The 20112-nt window shown below is 38.7% G+C and overlaps 5 protein-coding genes across 6 annotated transcripts; 2 read left to right on the top strand and 3 right to left on the bottom strand.

Annotated features, from left to right (window-relative positions):
- The first annotated feature begins 4549 nt into the window (after positions 1–4549).
- Positions 4550–7099, top strand: LOC104779108 (ethylene-responsive transcription factor RAP2-2). The gene is made up of 3 exons (XM_010503503.3): positions 4550–5207; positions 5808–6716; positions 6804–7099. Exons 1-2 carry the CDS (start codon positions 4910–4912, stop codon positions 6671–6673), a joined length of 1164 nt encoding a protein of 387 aa, XP_010501805.1. The 5' UTR covers positions 4550–4909; the 3' UTR covers positions 6674–6716; positions 6804–7099.
- A 775-nt stretch (positions 7100–7874) lies between these two features.
- Positions 7875–13394, bottom strand: LOC104779086 (GDSL esterase/lipase At3g14220). The gene is made up of 5 exons (XM_010503482.3): positions 9275–13394; positions 9060–9184; positions 8774–8974; positions 8364–8619; positions 7875–8261 (listed from the first exon to the last, which is right to left on the bottom strand). The coding sequence occupies exons 1-5, from the start codon at positions 9519–9521 to the stop codon at positions 8005–8007; spliced, it is 1086 nt and encodes a 361-aa protein (XP_010501784.2). The 5' UTR covers positions 9522–13394; the 3' UTR covers positions 7875–8004.
- On the bottom strand, positions 9954–16808 carry LOC104779096 (GDSL esterase/lipase ESM1-like). Of its 2 annotated transcripts, none has more exons than XM_087452525.1 (7): positions 16433–16808; positions 16172–16290; positions 15856–15917; positions 15516–15774; positions 14966–15437; positions 14224–14797; positions 9954–14109 (listed from the first exon to the last, which is right to left on the bottom strand). In XM_087452525.1, the coding sequence occupies exons 1-3, from the start codon at positions 16692–16694 to the stop codon at positions 15870–15872; spliced, it is 429 nt and encodes a 142-aa protein (XP_087308651.1). In that variant the 5' UTR covers positions 16695–16808; the 3' UTR covers positions 9954–14109; positions 14224–14797; positions 14966–15437; positions 15516–15774; positions 15856–15869. The 2 variants fall into 2 exon arrangements, with proteins under 2 accessions (XP_087308651.1, XP_019095378.2); XM_019239833.2 differs by having other exon boundaries at positions 15856–15933; positions 16433–16725.
- LOC147949593 (uncharacterized) lies at positions 11776–14766 on the top strand. Its single transcript, XM_087509593.1, has 5 exons — positions 11776–12699; positions 12754–12846; positions 12955–13124; positions 13244–14271; positions 14324–14766. The coding sequence occupies exons 1-5, from the start codon at positions 11776–11778 to the stop codon at positions 14764–14766; spliced, it is 2658 nt and encodes an 885-aa protein (XP_087365719.1).
- A 1391-nt stretch (positions 16809–18199) lies between the features above and the next one.
- LOC147949592 (uncharacterized) lies at positions 18200–18898 on the bottom strand. The gene has a single exon (XM_087509589.1). The coding sequence runs from the start codon at positions 18896–18898 to the stop codon at positions 18200–18202; it is 699 nt and encodes a 232-aa protein (XP_087365715.1).
- Between the last annotated feature and the right edge of the window lie 1214 nt (positions 18899–20112).

Genomic DNA, 20112 nt, shown 5'->3' with positions numbered 1-20112 from the left:
TTATAGAAACACAAAAGAACAAGGCTTCAACACCAAGAGCCCAATTGGCTAAAAAGGATTATAGAATGATAATTCGATTAATGGCCTAAAATAGAAGAGGTACGTGTTTGCAGGTGAGTGTTGTGTACTTTACTTTACTGGTAGTAGTGGCAGACAGCAATATATATTATGTTTATGGGTTAAAATAAACACTTTTAGATTTGTGATTAAAATATTCGATTTAGAAGCTTTCTAGATTTTACAGTCATCTAACATAAATACAGCTCACCTACCAGTAAAAAAAAGATCAAAAATAATTCCATTACCTTTTCCTAACAAAAAGATATAATTAAAATTGCACCTTTTTCTTTCAGAAATTTCTTTAAATACCACTAAAAAAGTTTTTTTTCCAAAAATATCACATTTTAATTTTTTTCCAAAATACCATAAAAGTTTTTTTTTCCAAAATTACCATAAACACAAAAATTGATTTTTAAAAATGTAAATTTTTTTTTAGGTTTGGGTTGGCACATTTACATTTTGGGTATAGTTTTTAGGGGTAGAGTTTAATATTTAGAATTAAGAAATTAGTTTTTAGTATTAGAACTTTAATTCAATTATGTAGTATTTTTGAAAAAAATTACATATTAATGATATTTTTGAAAAAAAACTAAATTGTGATATTTTTAAAATAAAAATCAATTTTAATGGTATTTATGACAATTTCCCTTTTTCTTTTGTTTGCCGCAATTGCGCATTTTAACTCCTTCTTTTATTTTTATTTTCTGTATATAATTTCGTTATTTAAAATTTGAGGGCGTATATTGTATAATGTGTCTCATATAATAACGAAACAAGAAATAATTGCAGGATACGGGATGGGGGTAGCATTCAAAACTTACATCATCTTCTGTTTCTTGAGATCAGCTATTTTAGGAGCTTTGTCTCAATCGAACCAAAAAAGATAATGGTCCTACCTCTTTTTGCATTCTTAACTTTATCTTCATTATTCTGTGCTCGTTTTATTTTTGTACTATATATTGATTTACTTACTATACATACCGACGTAGATACAGTATACTAAAATACACTACATAATTATCCCGAATATAAATCACCATAAAAAAACGACAAATAAAGGGTGATTTATTAAACATGCATGTTATGAAACCGGGAAAGATAAGAATAAGACCCAAACTAGAAATTCTCTTGAATTCGAAGTTAGGGGATACTCAAAAATAGAAGATGGTCATTGGATCCTCAAACTTTTTGGATGTTAACCCTAATACCTCAGGAAGCTGGTTTTGGAAGAGTTTATGCAAGCTAAGACCGCTTGCAAAACCGTTTATAGTGTGTGAAGTTCGCTCAGGAGATACTTGCAGTTTTTGGAATGATAATTGGACATTTCTGGAACCGTTAATTGAAGTCACTGGTCAGAATGGTCCTCAGACTGTGGGTTTACCTGTGAATGCAGTGGTTGCTGATGCACTAAGAGATGGCGACTGGTGGATTTCTGCTTCTCGGAGTAGGAACCCCATTATTCAATTGATCAAACAATGTCTGCCCAATCCTCATGATATTCTCAGGGGTGGAGAAGAGGATACGTATCTGTGGAAGATAGGTGACTCTGTTCCCTCAAGTAAGTTCTCTGCTGCGGCTACCTGGCGTTTTTTGAATCCTCCTGGTCCATCCATAGACTGGCATGGTGCGGTTTGGTTCAAAGGAAAGATTCCTCGGCATGCGTTTATTGCTTGGATTGCTGCTCGCCATAGATTGCATACGAGGGATAGGCTCATCAGTTGGGGTCTTCATGTCCCCTCTAATTGCCTCCTCTGCAACAGATTTGATGAATCTTTGCAACATATTTTATTTGATTGTGATTTCTCTCAGGAGGTTTGGTCTTATTTCACGTCAAGAGCGAATGTGACCTCCCCGATGGTGTTTCAAGATGTGCTCAGATGGATGAATTCTCCTGCTCGGGATAAGAATGTTGCCTTTATTCTCCTGCTCGGGATAAGAATGTTGCCTTTATTCTGAAGCTAGCTTTCCAGCCCACCATTTATATTATTTGGAAGGAAAGGAATGGGAGGATTCACACAGATTCTGCTCGGTCACCTTCAGCTCTAATCCAGGATGCAAAGACTATTATTAGATGCCACCTTGACCCCCTATCTCGTGCTCAAGATTACAGTAATCCCTCTACCGTCTCCTTTCTTGCTACTTGGTTCGATCTGTTTCAGTAAGTTTCGGGCCTTCTTCTGTTTCTTCTCCTCTTTTCTTTCTTTCTTTCGTTCTTCTTTCCCCTTTTTCTCTTTCACAGGTAAGGTTTATTTACCTTGTGAGGTCTGTTTGGCTTTTTGGGCTGTAAAGCTTTTGTAATTTCCGGTATCTAATGGAAAAGTAAGTATTAAAAAAAAAAAAAAAAAAAAAAGATGGTCAAAGGGAAAGAAAGATCACTTTGAAGAACTTGGGTTCGTGAAGTCTATAATCGAGAGTTTATTAGAAAAAAACGATAATGTTTTTATTGAATGAATAAGCTTCGGCTGCAGGCCGTACAATATATAGAGTTCTCAAACACAAACCCTCAATAATTAAATCGGTTAATAAAAGCCTGACATTGAACCATATTTAATTATAAAACCAAAACTAAATTGCATAATAAGATAGAATTAACTAAGGATCAAAAATCCTGTCACATGTTAAGAGACTCCGGATAATTTGAATTAGGAGAACTAATGATATGCAATTAACAATAAAATAGATGAAGATATTATTAAAGTTTAGAACTATGAATATGCGCGTCAAGTGTGGTGTGGTACAAAGGTAGGACCAGGACAACGCAAAGCCTTGTCGTAAAGTCCACTTGCTCAACTTGTCTTTCCTACTTCTTATCTCTCTTTTTAAAATCTCAAGAAACATCGTCTAACACAAACACACACGCACATAGATGATCTATATGATCTCATTTTTTGGTATTTTACTATTTTCTAGTTTTGCTACTCCATGATAATCTGTTTTAAAAATCCCCGCTTAGCATCGATTACGCCCCGTAAAATTGCTAGGTCCACCCTCTCCGCCTCGATTAATGACTAATCCCACCTAACATCTATTATCCGATTATACTGTCTAATCCGATTAATTCCCGCATAATTTTGGATGTACCTATTATTTTTGGAGCCAAATATAAATCAAATATATATATTTCTATTATTTAGACATTTAAATTAAGAGTTTATGATGTTTTACAATAACTAATGTACAAACTTTTAATTAAAATCATTATTTTTTCTTAATATTACGTTTTTATGTTTTTTACCGTAATTTTAAAGACAATACTATAACTTTATATTTTATTTGATATTTTTCTTTTCACATAAACATAATTATACATATATTTAGTACTATATAGTTTTAATTTACTATTAATTTAATAAAATAATCCAAAAACTAGTCTCCGATTAATCCCCGTTTAATTTCCGATTTTCTCGCTAAACGCTAGGTCCACCCCAACCGCCCGATTAGCGCCTAACGATTTCTAAAACAGGGATCTCAACTAGGGATGGGTTCATTTATTTTAGATTTGTCAAGATAGTATGAAATCTCAACAACAAATCATTTGATTGATATGTTTACGTGCTCGAAGTTGGCAATTCTGTGGGAACTGCTAGAAGTATTAAACATTAGAAATATCTACACATTTTGTATTTTACTATCTATTTTAGATACTTCTGTATCATTAGAAATATCTACACATTAGATACTTCTGTATCTCTATCTATTTTACAAATATGTAGACCGTTCGTGTTTATTGTTCAATAAAGCGGTCTATTTATAAAAAAGTATAACTTGTCATTTTCTTTTGTCAATATAATTCCATGTATTTTGGTCTCTGATTTTTTTTAACAAATGATAATAAAAATATTAAATAATGCATGCATCTAATTGTCAAAATAATGCATGCACCTAATATGTTACCCTGTGCACAGCCTCCTTTATTTACCGTGGCATGTCTATAGCCACATATTCTATTTTCTTTACTTTGCCTGGTTTACATGAAAGTCTTATACGACTTATGTATGACTCTTCTCACATCAAAGTGTTAAAAGTATAGGATATAATAGGCTGATCTTCAAGAATTCGAACCCAAAAAGTTTATCTAGACTTCAAAGGACAAATTTCGGTAATTACTTTTTGACATTTGTAAAGACAGTCAAAGATAATAAATATAGAATTCAACTTACCGTCTCTTAACCTATTCTCTTGTAGAACCATATATTACCAGGCAAATTTATTGTAAAGATTAGCATTTGTAGTTTGTTTAAATTACTTGATAAGTGTCACAACATAACCAAGATCTTTTACTAAAAACAGACAAAAGTCGACAAAATCTATATATATTTAACCCTACTATGCTTTATATGTGGGCTCAAATAAATATCAAAATAAAATATTCTTATTGATAAAGAATACAAGAATATATATCCTAATGGTCAATGTTTTTTTCATTTCTTTTTTTTCACGAAAAGATTATATTGAAAATAGTACAACTGGAACCTACAAAGGATCAAAGACAATCAATATATATCTTAATGGTCAATGTTATTCATGATTATCTCCCATATATAGTGATTACACACATTAATAGAATCTACACCAAACTGTAAAATTATTTACCCACACCTAAACCATGACAATTAACCTTATTAGCCATTACGAGTCGCGAGCAAGGGTATAATAGTAAAGAAGCAGACTATATAATATACGACGCACCCTTTCTCAATCTTTCTGGAGAGAGAGAGTAACAGACCATCATAGCTAGCAGAGAAAATTGAAAGAAAAAAAAGAGAACCCCAAAGAAAGATAATATTTATAGTTTCGCCCCAAAGATTCTATTTCTGATCATTTACACCCCTGAAAGAGCAGAGCCGCCATGTGTGGAGGAGCTATAATCTCCGATTTCATTCCGCCGCCGAGGTCCCGCCGTGTCACGAGCGAGTTTATATGGCCGGATCTGAAGAACAAAGGGAAAGCTTCGAAGAAGAGATCGACGAAGAAGCGATCCGATTTCTTCGATCTGGACGATGAGTTCGAAGCTGACTTCCAAGGGTTTAAGGATGATTCGTCTTTTGACTGCGATGTCGATGATGTCTTCGGAAATGCGAAGCCTTTTGTCTTCGCCGCAACTACCAAACCTGTACCTTCACCTGCCTCCGCCTTCGTCTCCTCTGGTATATATATATATATATACTTGGGAATTGATTCGAAATCTCAGCTTTATTTGAATGGGTTTTATGTGTTTATCTCTCTATCGTATGTTGAGTGTTCCTTTAGCCAAAAAGTAAAGATCTTTATATACTTTTCAAGGTTTCTGGGGATAAAGGAACAAGAGATAGGCTTTTTGCTTGGCTTTGTTTGAACTCAAAAAAAAAAGTCAAAATATTGAGAATTTTGTCATGTATTGTTATTTGACTTTTTTGTTTAATTATGTTGATGAAATGTTTTAGATCTTCTGGATCTTTGGTTTTCAAAGGCTTTTATGTGCGTCTATAGCTTTGATTGTTGTTTGAAGTCTTTGGAATTGGTTGATCTCGTTGGTTTTGTTACCATCTGCTGTCACTATATTGATTATTTACCAGCTTACTGGGTTTTGGAGTTGTCAATTTCCAGATCCCTTAGTCTTTGAAGAGATGCAGTTTCTCCTTTTGTTTATGATATCGTATTCTATAATTCTCTAATTGGTTATTGGTAAAGTTGTGTGTTCTGATATGAGTCTCTGACGGTTCAGTTCAGCTAATGATTGATCTTGTGTGTTTTGGCTCCAATAAAAGGTTCAACTTCTGCCAAGAAAATTGTAGAGTCAGATGGCCAAGCTGAGAAATCTTCTAAGAGGAAGAGGAAGAATCAGTACCGTGGGATTAGGCAGCGCCCTTGGGGCAAATGGGCAGCTGAGATTCGTGATCCAAGAAAAGGCTCCCGGGAATGGCTTGGAACGTTCGACACAGCTGAGGAAGCAGCAAGAGCCTACGATGCAGCAGCACGCAGAATACGCGGCAGCAAAGCTAAGGTGAATTTCCCAGAGGAGAAGAAGAACCCTAGCATCTCCCAGAATCGCCCTAGTGCTAAGACCAGTAATCTTCAGAAACCAGTGGCTAAACCAAACCAAAGCCCTACATTGGTTCAGCAGCAAACACATCTGAGTCAGCAGTACTGCAACAACTCTTTTGACAACATGGGACATGACTCTTGTGGTGATATGAGTTTCATGGAAGAGAAGCCTCAGATGTACAACAATCAGTTTGGTTTAACAAACTCGTTCGATGCTGGAGGTAACAACGGATACCAGTATTTCAGTTCTGATCAGGGCAGCAACTCATTTGACTGCTCTGAGTTCGGGTGGAGTGATCACGGCCCCAGAACACCCGAGATCTCGTCAATGCTAGTCAATAATAACCAAGCTCCTTACATTGAAGAAACCAATGCAGCCAAGAAGCTTAAACCTAACTCCGAGGACGGGATAAGCCACAATGATGAGTCTGATGATCTGATGGTGTACCTTGACAACGCCTTATGGGACGCTCCACTAGAAGTGGAAGCCATGCTTGGCGCAGATACTGGTGCATTGACTCGGGAAGAGGAAAACCCGGAGCTGTGGAGCTTAGATGAGATCAATTTCATGCTGGAAGGAGACTTTTGAAGTGATTGATGGTTCCTTAGTTTGTAAATAAAGCTGTGTGTTGGTGAGTTTTAATCTCTTCTGTAGTAAATCTTGTTGAACCGTAAAGATAAACAACCTTACTTGATCTTCTTCTGTCTTCTGTGTACAGGATTTTGCTGTTGTGGGGGATGGTACAAGTCACACTTAGCGCTTGTTGCATTGGTATCTTATGAGTCCTTCTCTTCCATTCTCTTTTTAACTTTCCTGAAATAAAAAAAGGGGTGATGAAGTATATAGGAGGTATAAAATATCATCTGATGAGTCTTGTTGTATGTTCCCTTCATTTTTGTCTTTCTTTCTCTCTGTTTTTATATTTGTTGTAGCGTATCATCATCACCCTCGAATGTATTTTTGTTTTGTATCCCCCAAACATATATAACATTATAATAAAATCTATTTGGAACCTCTCTTATATGTTACTATAAATCAGCTTTGAATAATGCAAACAAATTTCCGTTTAATCTGGTGGTTCACTTTAAAAGCAAAAAGAGAAAGAAAGATTCTTCGGAAACAATAGTGCGATTGAGTGAAAATTAAGGAAACATGATCAAGGCCACTGCTTAGATTGTTTAGAGGATAAAGTTGAGAGATTGAAGTGCGGAGCGGAGGTTGATTCAACGCAGCGATGGAGGTTGTCGAGGACGAAGCGGCGGTTTAAATTCGAAGCTGGTTTAGATTCGGTTCGGTTCGGTTCAAGGCTTCATTGATTCATTCGTATATTTAAGAAAAAAAAAATCGGTTTACGAGGTTCTCAGGTTCGGTTCAATGCGGTTTCGTTGTTCTGAATTTCTGATCATACGATGTTTCTGATCATCGTATATAACCGGAGAGAGAGACGGAGAGCTTTTAAATTTTGTTTGCTCCTCCGCTAGAGAGGTCAGCGACCGTGGAAAGGTTTCTCGAGCTTTTGCCGATAAATGGAAAACACATAACCAATCGTTTCCCTCCATGTTCATGGGTTCCTCTAATCAATCGAACTCTACTTCTTTCAAATATATCAGGTTAACAACGATCAACATTATTCAACCTTGTTTTCTTAAGATTCCTTCGTCATGTTCTTGTGTTATTAGCAGAAAGAAGTTTACTTGTCGCGTCATTCTCAGCTCACTTGTAATAAGCTCGCCTAATGTCACTCACTGCACCTTACAAATCTTAAAACACTGTCTCGGCTCTAGACGTCTTTAATGTAAACGGTTTTTTTTTGTTTGTATATCCTCGTTTCGGTATGAAATGGAATTCGAGTGTTACAGCTTACAACAACAACCATTTTACTTATTTCACAAAGAAACAGAACACGATTAGGGGGGTTTCTAAATTTCTTGCGCTGGAAGATCGGACACAGATTTACCTACGAGATCCCTTATATTCACCGGAGAGACAACATGTTTGTCTCCAGAATAAAACAAATTAGCGATTTCTTTATCGGTTTTCTCGGTGTTGTGACGCCCGTCGAAGAACAGAAACGATTTCTGGTAGCTGCAGAGCTTTGAATGCACGTTGCTGTAACCGCACCCGAATGCATTTCTCGATCCAGTACCACAGCAAGAAGTCGTTGTATCAGTATATCCTAACCATATAAACCACAATTTCATTTCGAATAATAATAACTAATACAACTTAATCGAAATGTACAAAGGAGATAAAAACTTAATTTCAATGATTTAATTACCGTGGAGTGATGGTTCATTGATCCTCCGGAGGATTTCACCGTTGAAATCAAAGAAGCTGTACCTTAAGCCACGGTATGGTACGGTCATCGCATGGAGAACACGACTAAGCCTTTCATTGTGTGTTTTCACCATGAAGTTAACCATCTCCATACAACTTTCACCTGTCTTTAACTCTTGTCTCACTATCGGTAAGCAACCAAGCGGTCCCAAGCTCTGTACCCCTAACTTCCTCGCCCCACCTGACCTGTATAATTTCTGCATATATCCAAAAAAATTTCCTACTACAATCAAAACTTGTAAAAGCTAGACTAAATCTGGACCGGTCATGTAACTATAAGATTAGTCCATTGCAACATTTTTTTCTAGCTGGATAACAAGTTAAAGACTTGTAAATAACTACAACACATACCATGAGCTCTCTTGATATCCTAGAGAGAACGTTGGCAACATGAGCAATCTGCTCCACAGGATTAGCATTTGGATGATCCTTAGCGAAATTCAAGTAATCATCAGCTCCGATGTTCAACATGTATATAGCTTCTGCTCGTTCTTTATCAGTCCATTTCTTATGCAACTCTACAAATTTCGAAATCTGTTCTCCAAAATTCATCTGCCAAAAAAAACCCAACAAAACTGAACACATAGATGTATATATAAAAATCTTACAAAACCATGGTGAACTAAAGATTGCTTACAGTTACAGTCTTGGATTCAGATCCAAGTACAACTGCTCCAGCCATAGCGAAGCTCGCTCCTCGAGAAAGATCGGCTTTTGGATCAAGTACCGGAGGAATTGGTTCCCGTTGACCAATCAATCGACCTAGTTTTGCAATTAGATCTTGAATCAATAACAAGAATTAACCCTTAAATAGAGTGTAACACTTTTTCGTCTATATTTGTATTTTTGTACCGACGAAGTCTGGGACAATGTGGCCGTCAGACCAACGACCGGTTGGATCATCGACGGAGTCGCCGTAAGGCCAGGCGGTGGCTGGATCGAACTCCGAGGAGAAGAACTTCGTGTTGCCCACATCGTAGGAAGAGTCGCCGAAAGTGAATAAGAGAGGGGGTTCGCCGGAAACGATCACCGGGAAACTGGCGAGTGTGAAATACGTTAGTAGCCCTAAGAAGAAGAGCGCGTAAGGGTTCTTTGCCATTTTTGGAAAGGTTTCAGCTTTCAGTCTTTTGTCTTCTACTCTGTTTCCTCTGTTTTGTAGTGTTAACTGTTAAACTATGTGATCTACCAAACCAAACCAAACCAAACCAAACCGAAATTAATTCCGGTTTGATTATCTTTTGTTACTCTATAAGAACATAAGAAGTCAACTGGAACTAAAACCAAAAAGTGTGTCAAGAGATAAATCATAAATGTGAGGAGATCCAATTTATATTTAATAGCCGTGGTTACCAAGGTGGGGAACATGGAGCTTGCATTACCAAGGTGGGAACATATCATAAACTCACTTTTACAAAGCTTCCAACTACCCTTGTTTGGGAAAATTCACCATAGCCATGGTGTCTTAATAAATAATCTTGGTAGAAATCGCCTATCTTGTAACAAAAGTAATCACAATTAAGGCAATTTAAAGTTTATTTTGGAATTAATGGTGTCGTTATATATCTTGGCAAGAATTGTACATCTTGTAACAAAAGTAATCACAATCGTCTATATACCTAACTTGCATTCATATGACTTTACAAGGAAGAGAAAAGTATGGAAGAAACGTTAGATTGAGATGCACGTGAAACTCGGACTTATTTTAAATTAAGTACCAGATGGAGAGCAATAATTGGATATCAAAAATTTTAAAAGTTTTTAGAAAAGCGATTACTGGTGACGTGGCAAGGGTGATTTTAAAGGCGATTAGGGTTTTTTTCCGTGACGGCTAAGGATGTCGTCGTTGGGGTCTGATGGATACTGGCGCTGATCTCGCGTCGGAGGGTAGATCTGGGGCTTGATGGTAGTGCACGGGGGCCAAGTGAGATTCTGATTCCGCAAGTGGGATCTACGCACGACTCTGTTTTCGATGTGTTGGTGAATGAGGGTGATGCACCGGCAAAGAAGTCTTTTCTCACGGTAGCTAAAAAACATATGTTTACAAAACAGAAGTTTGTGGTGGAACGGGTAGTGGGCAGGAGAGGGTTATCGTCCCTAAAGAGGTGTTAATGGGGTCGAAGCTTCTATAGGAAGATTTCTTGATCGGGAAATTTCTTAATGATAAAGCTCCTCATGTTGGAAAAGTTCATATGATTCTTAATAAGATCTGGAGGTTAGGGGATAAGTCCACAATGATTGATGTTATTGTCATCATTGACACAACACTCAAGTTTCGTGTTAACAACGAAACAATGCGGCGTAGGGTTTTGAATCGGGGTATGTGGAATATCATGGGAATTCCGATGATTGTTAGTAAATGGTCTCCGTTTGCAGAGGAAGTGCAGCCGGCTATGACGTCCGTTCAGCTATGGGTCAAGTTAAAGGATGTTCTCCCATCAATGTTCACAGAAAAGGGACTAGAGTTCTTAGCAAGTGGAGTGGGGAAGCCAGTTCGTCTCCATCCAAAAACAGAAGCCTGTGAACGTTTTGACAAAGCTCAAATTCTAGTTGAAGTTGATCTCACTAAGGTTTTACCACGAGAGTCGTAATTAGAGGTGAAAAGGAAGGAGAGTTGGATGCGGTTATTCACTATTTTTACCCTTGGCTTCCACCAAGGTGCATTGGTTGTAATAAGTGGGGCCACTTAAGAGACTCTTGTCTGATGGAGAGTACCTCAAAGGATTCGGCTCATGAGGAGCAAGAATTACCGATCACTCTAATGACTGATGGGAAGGCTTTAGAGGGAGCACGGACTGCAGAAACAAGGGAAGGTTCACCTACGGTGGCTACTGTCTCTCCTGACGCGGGTTTGGCAGCGATTTCACCGGGGGATGCAGATGGTTGGAGCACCCCTCAAAAGAAGAGCCGTAGCCCCAGTAAGGAAACTAACTCTACACTGGCTGATGGTTCTAAACTATCGAATTCTTACTCTGTTCTGAGTGAAAATGAGGATATGGGGGAGGGAGATGTGGAGGTAACGGATGTGGCAGAGACGCATCCTGTAGAGCATACGAAGGTGGGTGCTTCTCGAGAAAGTTTACTGGTAAAGCACTCAATTTCACTAGCTGACAAACCGACGACAGATCCACCGATGCGCCCATATCTTCCCCGAGATTCTAAAACAGCTCACAAAATGGTCACTATTTCTTCTACTCGTGGAGCGGGTATGAAGAACTCTAAACGTCGTTAATCATGTCAGGTTTCTTTTGGAATGTCCGCGGCTTAAACAGATAAAAAGACATTCCGTTATAAAGAAATGGGTGGAGGAGAATAAGACGAAATTTGGGTGCTTGATAGAAACTCGAGTACGAGAGATGAAAATTCCATTGGTGGTATCTAAAGTATTTAATGATTGGTCGGTTATTACAAATTATGAGTATAATCGCCGGGGTCGAATTTGGCTAGTATGGGGACATGATGTCCTTCTCACTCTTTTTTACAAGAGTGCACAGAAGATAACTTGTTCAATCCAGCTGCCTGATCAGGGAGAGGATTTATTTTGTTCTTTTATTTATGGTTATAACACGACAACAGAGAGAAGGGAGTTGTGGTCGGAGCTTCATGATCATGCAGATAGCCCGATTATTAATGGTAAGCCGTGGATGATAATGGGGGATTTTAACGAAACTCTGGACTTGTCGGAGCATTCACACCTGGACGGTCAGCCTGTGGCCACGGCAGGTATGAGGGATTTTCAAAGTATCGTGAACTATTGTTCGCTCTCCGATTTAGCAGCTCATGGCCCATTGTTTACTTGGAGTAATAAAAGGGTGACTGATCTTATCTCTAAGAAACTGGATCGAGTTATGGTGAATGCTCGTTGGTGGCATTCTTTTCCGACATCATACAATGTTTTTGAGGCAGGTGGTTGCTCATATCATCTGCGGTGTCAGATAGATCTCACGGCACGTGGGGGTAATCCATGTTCTCGTCGGAAGCCTTTTAAGTTTGTTAATGCTATTACGAGTTTACCGGATTTTAAACCATTTGTCAGTAACGCTTGGCAAACAACTGAGCCGCTGCATATGTCCACGTCTACGCTATATCGGTTCACTAAGAAGTTGAAAGCTTTGAAGGCGGGATTGCGGAAGTTGGCTAAGAACAGATTGGGTGACTTTGTCAGGAAAGCAAAGGAGGCTTATGAGGATTTATGTCAGAAACAGGAGCAGACACTATTGTTCCCGACGTCGCATGCGATGGATGCAGAAAATATGGCTTATGAACGGTGGGAGCGTGTGGCTAGTTTGGAATAGAAATACCTTAAGCAGAGATCAAAGCTGCACTGGTTGTAGGTTGGGGATAAAAACAACAAAACTTTCCATAGGGCTGTGCTTCAACGTGCGACAAAAAATTCTATTAGAGAGATCCAGAGACCAGATGGCTCTGTCAGTAAGGATCCGGATGAGATAAAACTTGAAGCAGAGAGATTTTTTAGAGAGTTCCTGCAGTTGGTTCCTGGTGACTATGAGGAGGTTTAAGTTGATTTCTTGCAGGGTTTGATGTTGTATCGCTGCTCCGAACGCGACAAAACTCTTTTGACTCGACCTGTTTTAGCAGAAGAGATTCAGAAGGTTTTGTTTGCAATGCCAAATAATAAATCGCTTGGTCCATATGGGGATACGTCAGAGTTTTATAAAGCAGCTTGGAACTCTGTGGGTCACGAGTTTGTTTTGGCGGTTCAGTCATTCTTTGTCAAAGGCTTTCTACCCAAAGGAGTCAATTCAACAATATTTGAATTGTCCATGTATTTTCGGATGATCTGCTTGTATTTTCGGATGGTAGTATTCGTTCCATAGAGGGGATAGTCCATGTATTTTTGAATTTTGCACGGCGCTCTGGTCTGCGTATCAGTATGGAAAAAACAACTGTTTACCTTGCGGGGGTCTCTCCCGAAGTTCACCAAGAAATTATAGATCGATTCTCCTTTGTCGTGGGTACTCTGCCGGTTCGATACTTAGGACTTCCTCTAGTCACTAAGCGTCTCTCTACAACTGATTACCTTCATCTCATTGAGCAAGTCAAACGACGGATTGGATCTTGGTCCACACGTTTCCTCTCGTATGTTGGTCGCCTTAATTTAATTAGTTTTGTTCTTTGGAGCATTTGTAATTTTTGGTTAGCTGCATACCGCCTTCCCTGGGAATGTATTCGAACTGTGGAGAAGATTTGTTCAACGTATCTTTGGTCTGGAGCAGAGCTTAACACAAATAAAGCCAAGGTTGCTTGGGTGGACGTCTGTAAGCCAAAAACTGAAGGGGGTTTAGGTCTGCGATCTTTGCAAGAAGCCAATGATGTGAGTTGTTTGAAGCTAATTTGGCGTATCATCTCTTGCGAGGATTCGCTGTGGGTTATATGGGTACAACAAACTCTTCTCAAGCATTCCTCTCTCTGGTCAGTTGAGGAAACACAGCTGGGCTCCTGGATGTGGAAAAAGATATTGAAGTTTCGGGATGTTGCAAAACCTTTTACTAAGACTACCGTCAATGATGGCCAGAGGACTTCTTTCTGGTTCGATAACTGGTCTCATTTGGGTCGTCTTATGCCTCTAGTTGGACCACGGGGAATCATTGATATGGGTATCAGTTTACACGCTACAGTTGCTGAGGCTTGGACCCATCGTCGGCGACGCCATCGAACAACCCAACTCACTGCAGTAGAGGACGTGTTGAATACGCACTGGTTTAACCGCAATACAGAGGTAGATAAAGTTCTATGGAAAGGGAAGAATGATGAGTACAAAGCTGTTTTTCTACTAGGGATACCTGGAATAATCTCCGTCAAGCCTCAAGTGTGGTCGGTTGGAGTAGGGGGTATGGTTCACCCATGCCACTCCAAAATTTTCTTTTGGTGTTTGGCTAGCAGTGCAAAATAGGCTGTCCACAGGGGACCGGATGATGCTCTGGAACAACGGAGCGGATGCCACCTGTGTTTTCTGTCACAATGCTCTCGAAGCGAGAGACCATCTCTTTTTCTCCTGTGAGTTTACAGCTGGGCTTTGGAACAACCTTGCGTCTCGCATTTACACCACTAGACACTCCACTGATTGGCAAATGGTCGTCAATACGGCTTCTTCTTCTTGGCCTCATCGGACAATTGGGTTTCTTGCGCGTTACGTTTTGCAGATCTCTGTATATTCGCTTTGGCGGGAACGGAATGACCTTCGACATGAAGCTCCCCCCATCGCACAAGCTCAGCTCATTCAACGGATTGATCGACAAATTCGAAACCAACTGCTTGCAATTCAGCTTGGAGGTGATGTACGGTTTCAAGATGGATTGGACATTTGGCTAGCATCGCGTTTTTGATTCCTTTGCCTTAATCCTTAATCAGCTTTCCCTGTGGAAAACAAAAAAAAACTTTTAAGTTCCATGTCGCACAGGGTATAATAACTTTTTTATTTTTTGAATCTAATTTAACATATTTTCAAAAAAAAAAATTAGATATCGAAAGTGCTTCAGAAGAAAGGAAACTCGAGTTTCAATTTAGTACTAGAGATTGCAATACCTGATTATTTTAATTTCCATAGATTACGACATTTTAAAAGCAATTTATTCGACGGCATAAGCAGAATTAGGACGCAACGATATCGATACTTTACACGATAGTAGCTCGTATATGTATCTGAACGATTCTGCTCAAAGTGATCCCTTTTGTTAGGCATAGAATCCCGCGTAGGAGTCCTGAGAGGGGAGACGACGACGGGCCGAAAACGTGTTAGGTTCCCAAAACTCACGCATCTTCTCTCCGGTTGGGTAGACGATGAGCTCACGTATATTCATAGGTTGGATCACGTTAAGGTTGGCTGAGTAGAGAAGATGGGCGATTTCTTCCTGCGCTTTCTCTGAGTTGTGACGTCCGTCGAAGAAGAGGTAAGCTCGCTGATAGTCACACAGCTTTGAGTGGACGTTTCCTTTTCCGCGACCGTATGCATTATGTGTCCCAACACCGCAACAAGATGAGTTTGATACGTAGAATCCTATACATATATGTATTCAGGTATTAATTTTTTGTATCAAACAAAAAAGAGAAACTTTGGTCGAGTGAATGATCTTACGGTAGTTGAGATTTCTCTGAGTTCTACGAAAAATAGCGTCGTAGAAATCGAAGACAGCGAACTGAAAACCGTCAATGTCGGGGGAATTAGCAAAGTCGTTTAGCATCGGACCGATCTTTTCGTTATGTTGTTTGGCCAAATCGTTGAGTAGCTCGTAACAGTCGTTGCCGGTCTTGTAGTCTTGCCTCACGATCGGTAAGCAGCCTAATGGTGCTAGCAATTGAACCACAAATTTCCTCGCCCCCAAATTGGTCAACGACTGTTTATTGGTATATAATCAATCAATTAAACACACAATAGACAAAACAAACGATGTTTTATTGGTTTGTCGAGCACTTACTCTAATGTCAGTCTTTAATTGGCTAGTGACGGAAGTGACAAAAGCTTGCTGCTTAGTAGCGTCTGCATCGGGATGTTTCTGGATGTAGTTCAAATAATCTTCCGTGCCAATGTATATCATAAACAATGACTTTTTGATGTAATCAGTGGTCCAATTTGCTTTCATAATTTCGAATGTAGTCACTTGTTGACTCATTGTCATTACACAGATATATTATAAAACAATTTAACTCTTTTTTATTGATTTTACTGATATATGTAAAAAAGCTAAAATCTATAAATTTAGTCTTCAACGTTTATAGCAGAAGTAGACTTACAGATTCCACCGGACTCCCAAGAATAGAAGCATCGGTGACAGCAAAACTAACTCCACGTGTAACATTAGCGTCCGGTTTAAGCGCCGGTGGGACTCCGTTCGGAATAGACATGAAATCAGCTATAATCATATATACCATATATTATATTATCTTGTTTAATAACCGATATATTTATACAGTATACAAGTAATATACCGATCAATTAGTGAATGCGTGAACCAACAGAAAATTATTCGAAATCTGAGAGTAATAAGAGCGTACCGATAAAGTCAGGGACGATGTGGCCATCGGAAAACTTGCCGTTAGGGTCGTCACGGGATTTGCCGTAAGGCCATTTGGTTTGGGCAGGATTTTTGTCCTTGCTGAGAAACACTTTGTTTCCGACGTCGTAGTAGGAGTCTCCGAACGTGAACAACGCTACGTTGGGAACACCCTCGCCGGCGTAGACGATGGTGGGATTGTCGAAGATGGTTAATATCAGTAACACTCCCAGAATACTCACCAAATTACAATTGTCTGCCATCTCAATAATTATTAGTTAAGTGAGGAAGTGAACTTCACACAGTTCACTTGGTCATATTTATATTGCATAGGTTGGTAAATTTTTGTTGAGTAAAATGTTACGGTTTAAAAAAAACAAAAAAAAAAGTACACAACTACAAGGTAAAAAACACAATCTAAATTGCACCTTAGATATGAGGCCCCCATAGCATGTATGTTAGGTCCGAAATTTTGTTTATATATAAACTTTCTGTGGCCATGTTATTGCTTCTAAATTTCTATCTGTTTGAAAATGAAAAAAATTCTAACTCATGTCATTTGTTATCTAATTAATTTACTTGTAAACAAAAAAAAAACAACAATTATATGATTAACATATCTACTTAAAGTTTTTCTGTTTCAAATTTAAGTTACTTTCAAATGACACTGAACATACTATTCAGTATTCATGTTTCTTTAGTTTCTTCGCTACTATTCCCATCCGTAACACTTTTTTTCGAGATTTACTGAACACAAAATTATCTAAAGTTTTTACGTGTAGATCACTAAAATGTCCAACTTCACAAATAATAGACAATTTTGATGATACTAAACCTTTTCGTATGGATTAAAACAGTCCCTTAAATTAATTGTGTGTTGACCAACTAATTCTTATATGAACATAAGATAAGGAATCACAAATGTACTTATTATAAAGATAGTAATATTCACCTAGTCATATAGTTAAAACATAACAGTTTACATTAAGAAAAAAAAATCGAGTTAGCGTAAAACAAACTGCTTTTCAAAAATAAATACGAAGGAACTCCATAACAGAACATAACTCTAATTAAAGTACACTTTAATTTGCTGGTGTCTTTTAAAGCAAATTATGTTGCTCGGGATATTGCCAATAGTTTTCATCGCCATGGTCATTTCGTTTGCGATCATATTTTACACTAGGTGGACTGCTATCTTACAAAGCTTGGCGTCACTCAAAGATTTGCTGAACAAGCGAGAATTAAGTTGAGGCTTTTTGTTTCTTTATACTCTGTTTTACCTACGTGGCTCTGTTTCATCTTTTGTTGTGTTTTTGAATATTTCTCAAAAAAATAACACTTGCATACAATATATCATTTACTAAAATATTAACAACCAATTCTTGTAAAGAAAGCGTGCAAATATATAAAACACCAAAAATGTGTAATTTCTATATAAATATACATATACAGTATTTTTAATATGTAGTTTTTTTACTGAATACAAAAATGTGGTGTGAATCTTCGTCTTGATTAATAGTGAGAAGAATCTTGTAAAGATATATTTCAATCTTGCATTTGAACAATGTATCATATCAAGTTATAAGTTTTTTTTGTTTACAAAAAGAAAAAAAGAGAGTTATAAGTTTTGGTATACTGAAATTTTTGGAAAATCCAAAATTACTTATATATATACATATATAGTTGTGTGTTTTCTGATCAATTATTGAATTGTGTACGTAGTAGTATCCTCTTTTTTTTTTGAACGAAAAAAACTTTTCATTAAAGCTTAGGAGTTCTTATACAAGAGGAGAACCTTCTTTGCCAGAAGATCGGTTTGGCGATTCTGTAATGGGGAAATGAAATTAAACGAGCAATAAGTAAAATTCGAAGATAGAGCAAGGACATCGTGGAGAGTCCCATGAAGTTCCAGTTGGAGTTTCTGATTAAGGGCTTGGACCAGCATGAGCGAGTCGGAAGCGAAAGAAATTCTTGTGATGTTCGATTTAATTGCAACTCTTATCGCAGTAAAAGTTGCCAGTGATTCGGCCATCAGGGGGGATCCAACATGATTCGTCGAGGTAGAGCCTTCTGCATGTACCTGGTCGAAGCGATCTTTAATCACCCACCCCAATCCGGATGCGTTTTCACTCCAAGATGCATCTGTGAAACATACAAGGTTTTGCCTGGGGGATGAGGGTTGAAACCTAGTTGTTAAGGGTGGATCGGGTCGAATACCGGATAATTGGGCATGTTGCCAATCCTTAGCTCTTGTCAGAGCTAAAAGCAGTGTTTCCTCCACAGAGATCTGTTTTTTACTGAAGATTAGCTGATTACGGGTGGTCCAGATCGACCAGAGCAGCCAAGGGGAGATTGGACCAGATCCGATACCTGTTGGGGGTAAACAAGTGAGTTTATTAGCTTTGGTAATGCCCTCCTTAGTCGAATTAATGCTATCCAGATGGAGTGGTTTATCAACAGGAAGCATAGCCCAGATTCGTTTAGCGAAAGCACAGTGAAAAAAGAGGTGGAGTGTTGTCTCGTCCTCATCACAATGGGGGCATTTTGCTGAGTCACTGATAGATCGATGGAGGAGGTTAGCTCCCACCGGTAGGGCATTTTGCGCAGCTTTCCAAAGGAGGAGTTTGGTTTTTGGTGAGATCTTTACAGCCCATATATTATTTTGCCAGTTGAAGGAGTTCCCGTTACTGCTAGTTGTCTGAAGCTCTATACTTGGCTGGTCATCCGATTTGGTGGACTCGAAGTAACCTGATTTGGTGGAATATGAACCATCTTTTGTGGGTAGCCAAGCCCAGACATCCTCAGCCCCTCTGAAGCTTGGTCTTAATAGCAGGATCTCTTCTTCATAGTTGGGTAGAATATTCCTGATGAGTTCAATATTCTAAGTCTTGGAGTTTGGCAGGAGGAGATCTGCAACTTTGAGGTTCTGTGAAGCTTCTGTTGGAGGTCCCATAGGGGAAAGGGGAGTGGAAACAGAGAGCCACAAGGTTCTCCATACTGGGATAGAGGCACCCGAGCCTACTAGCATTCCCAGGTTTGCTTTTAGTAGGTCATCCATACAAATACTTTGCCATCCATGCGAGGAAGAGGAGGGGGCTCTACATTCCAGAAGAGTAGTGTTCTTACAGTATTTGCCACTGAGAACCTTTGCAAATAGAGTGTGGGGTTTTGTGATTAACCTCCAACTTAGTTTTGCAAGTATGGCCTTGTTAAAGTGTTTGATATCTCTTATCCCCAAGCATCCAGCTTGTGTTGGTTTTGTCATCTTCCTCCAAGCAATCCATGACATTTTCCTCTTCTCTGTCTTTGTATCCCACCAAAATCTTGTGAGGGCTGATTGTATGCGTTTACATAATGATCCAGGGAGGTGAAAACAGGACATGGTGTATGTCGGCATCGTTGACAAAACTGACTTGAGCATGGTAAGCTTCCCAACAGTGGAGTGAAACCTCGAGGACCAGCTAAGAGCTCTTTTCTGCGATCCACAATAGATGCACGTAGTAGTATCCAATTAGTGTAATGAGACTACCAAAAATAATGGTCCTACGAAGGTGACAAAAAGCCAGTACGTCCAGTATGTATGATTAGTCTGTGGCAAAAAAAAAACACATGGCTAAAACATTGGTGGTTTAGGAAACTTCAATCTAGTTTTTCATTTTTTCTACAGAATAAAGGCTGCAA

This window comes from Camelina sativa, chromosome 1 (genome assembly GCF_030686135.1).
Source record: "Camelina sativa cultivar CO46 ecotype springtype chromosome 1, ASM3068613v1".
Classification (NCBI taxonomy): Eukaryota; Viridiplantae; Streptophyta; class Magnoliopsida; order Brassicales; family Brassicaceae; genus Camelina; species Camelina sativa.
Note: the sequence above shows the minus strand (reverse complement) of the source record. Positions and strands in the feature narration are given on the sequence as shown.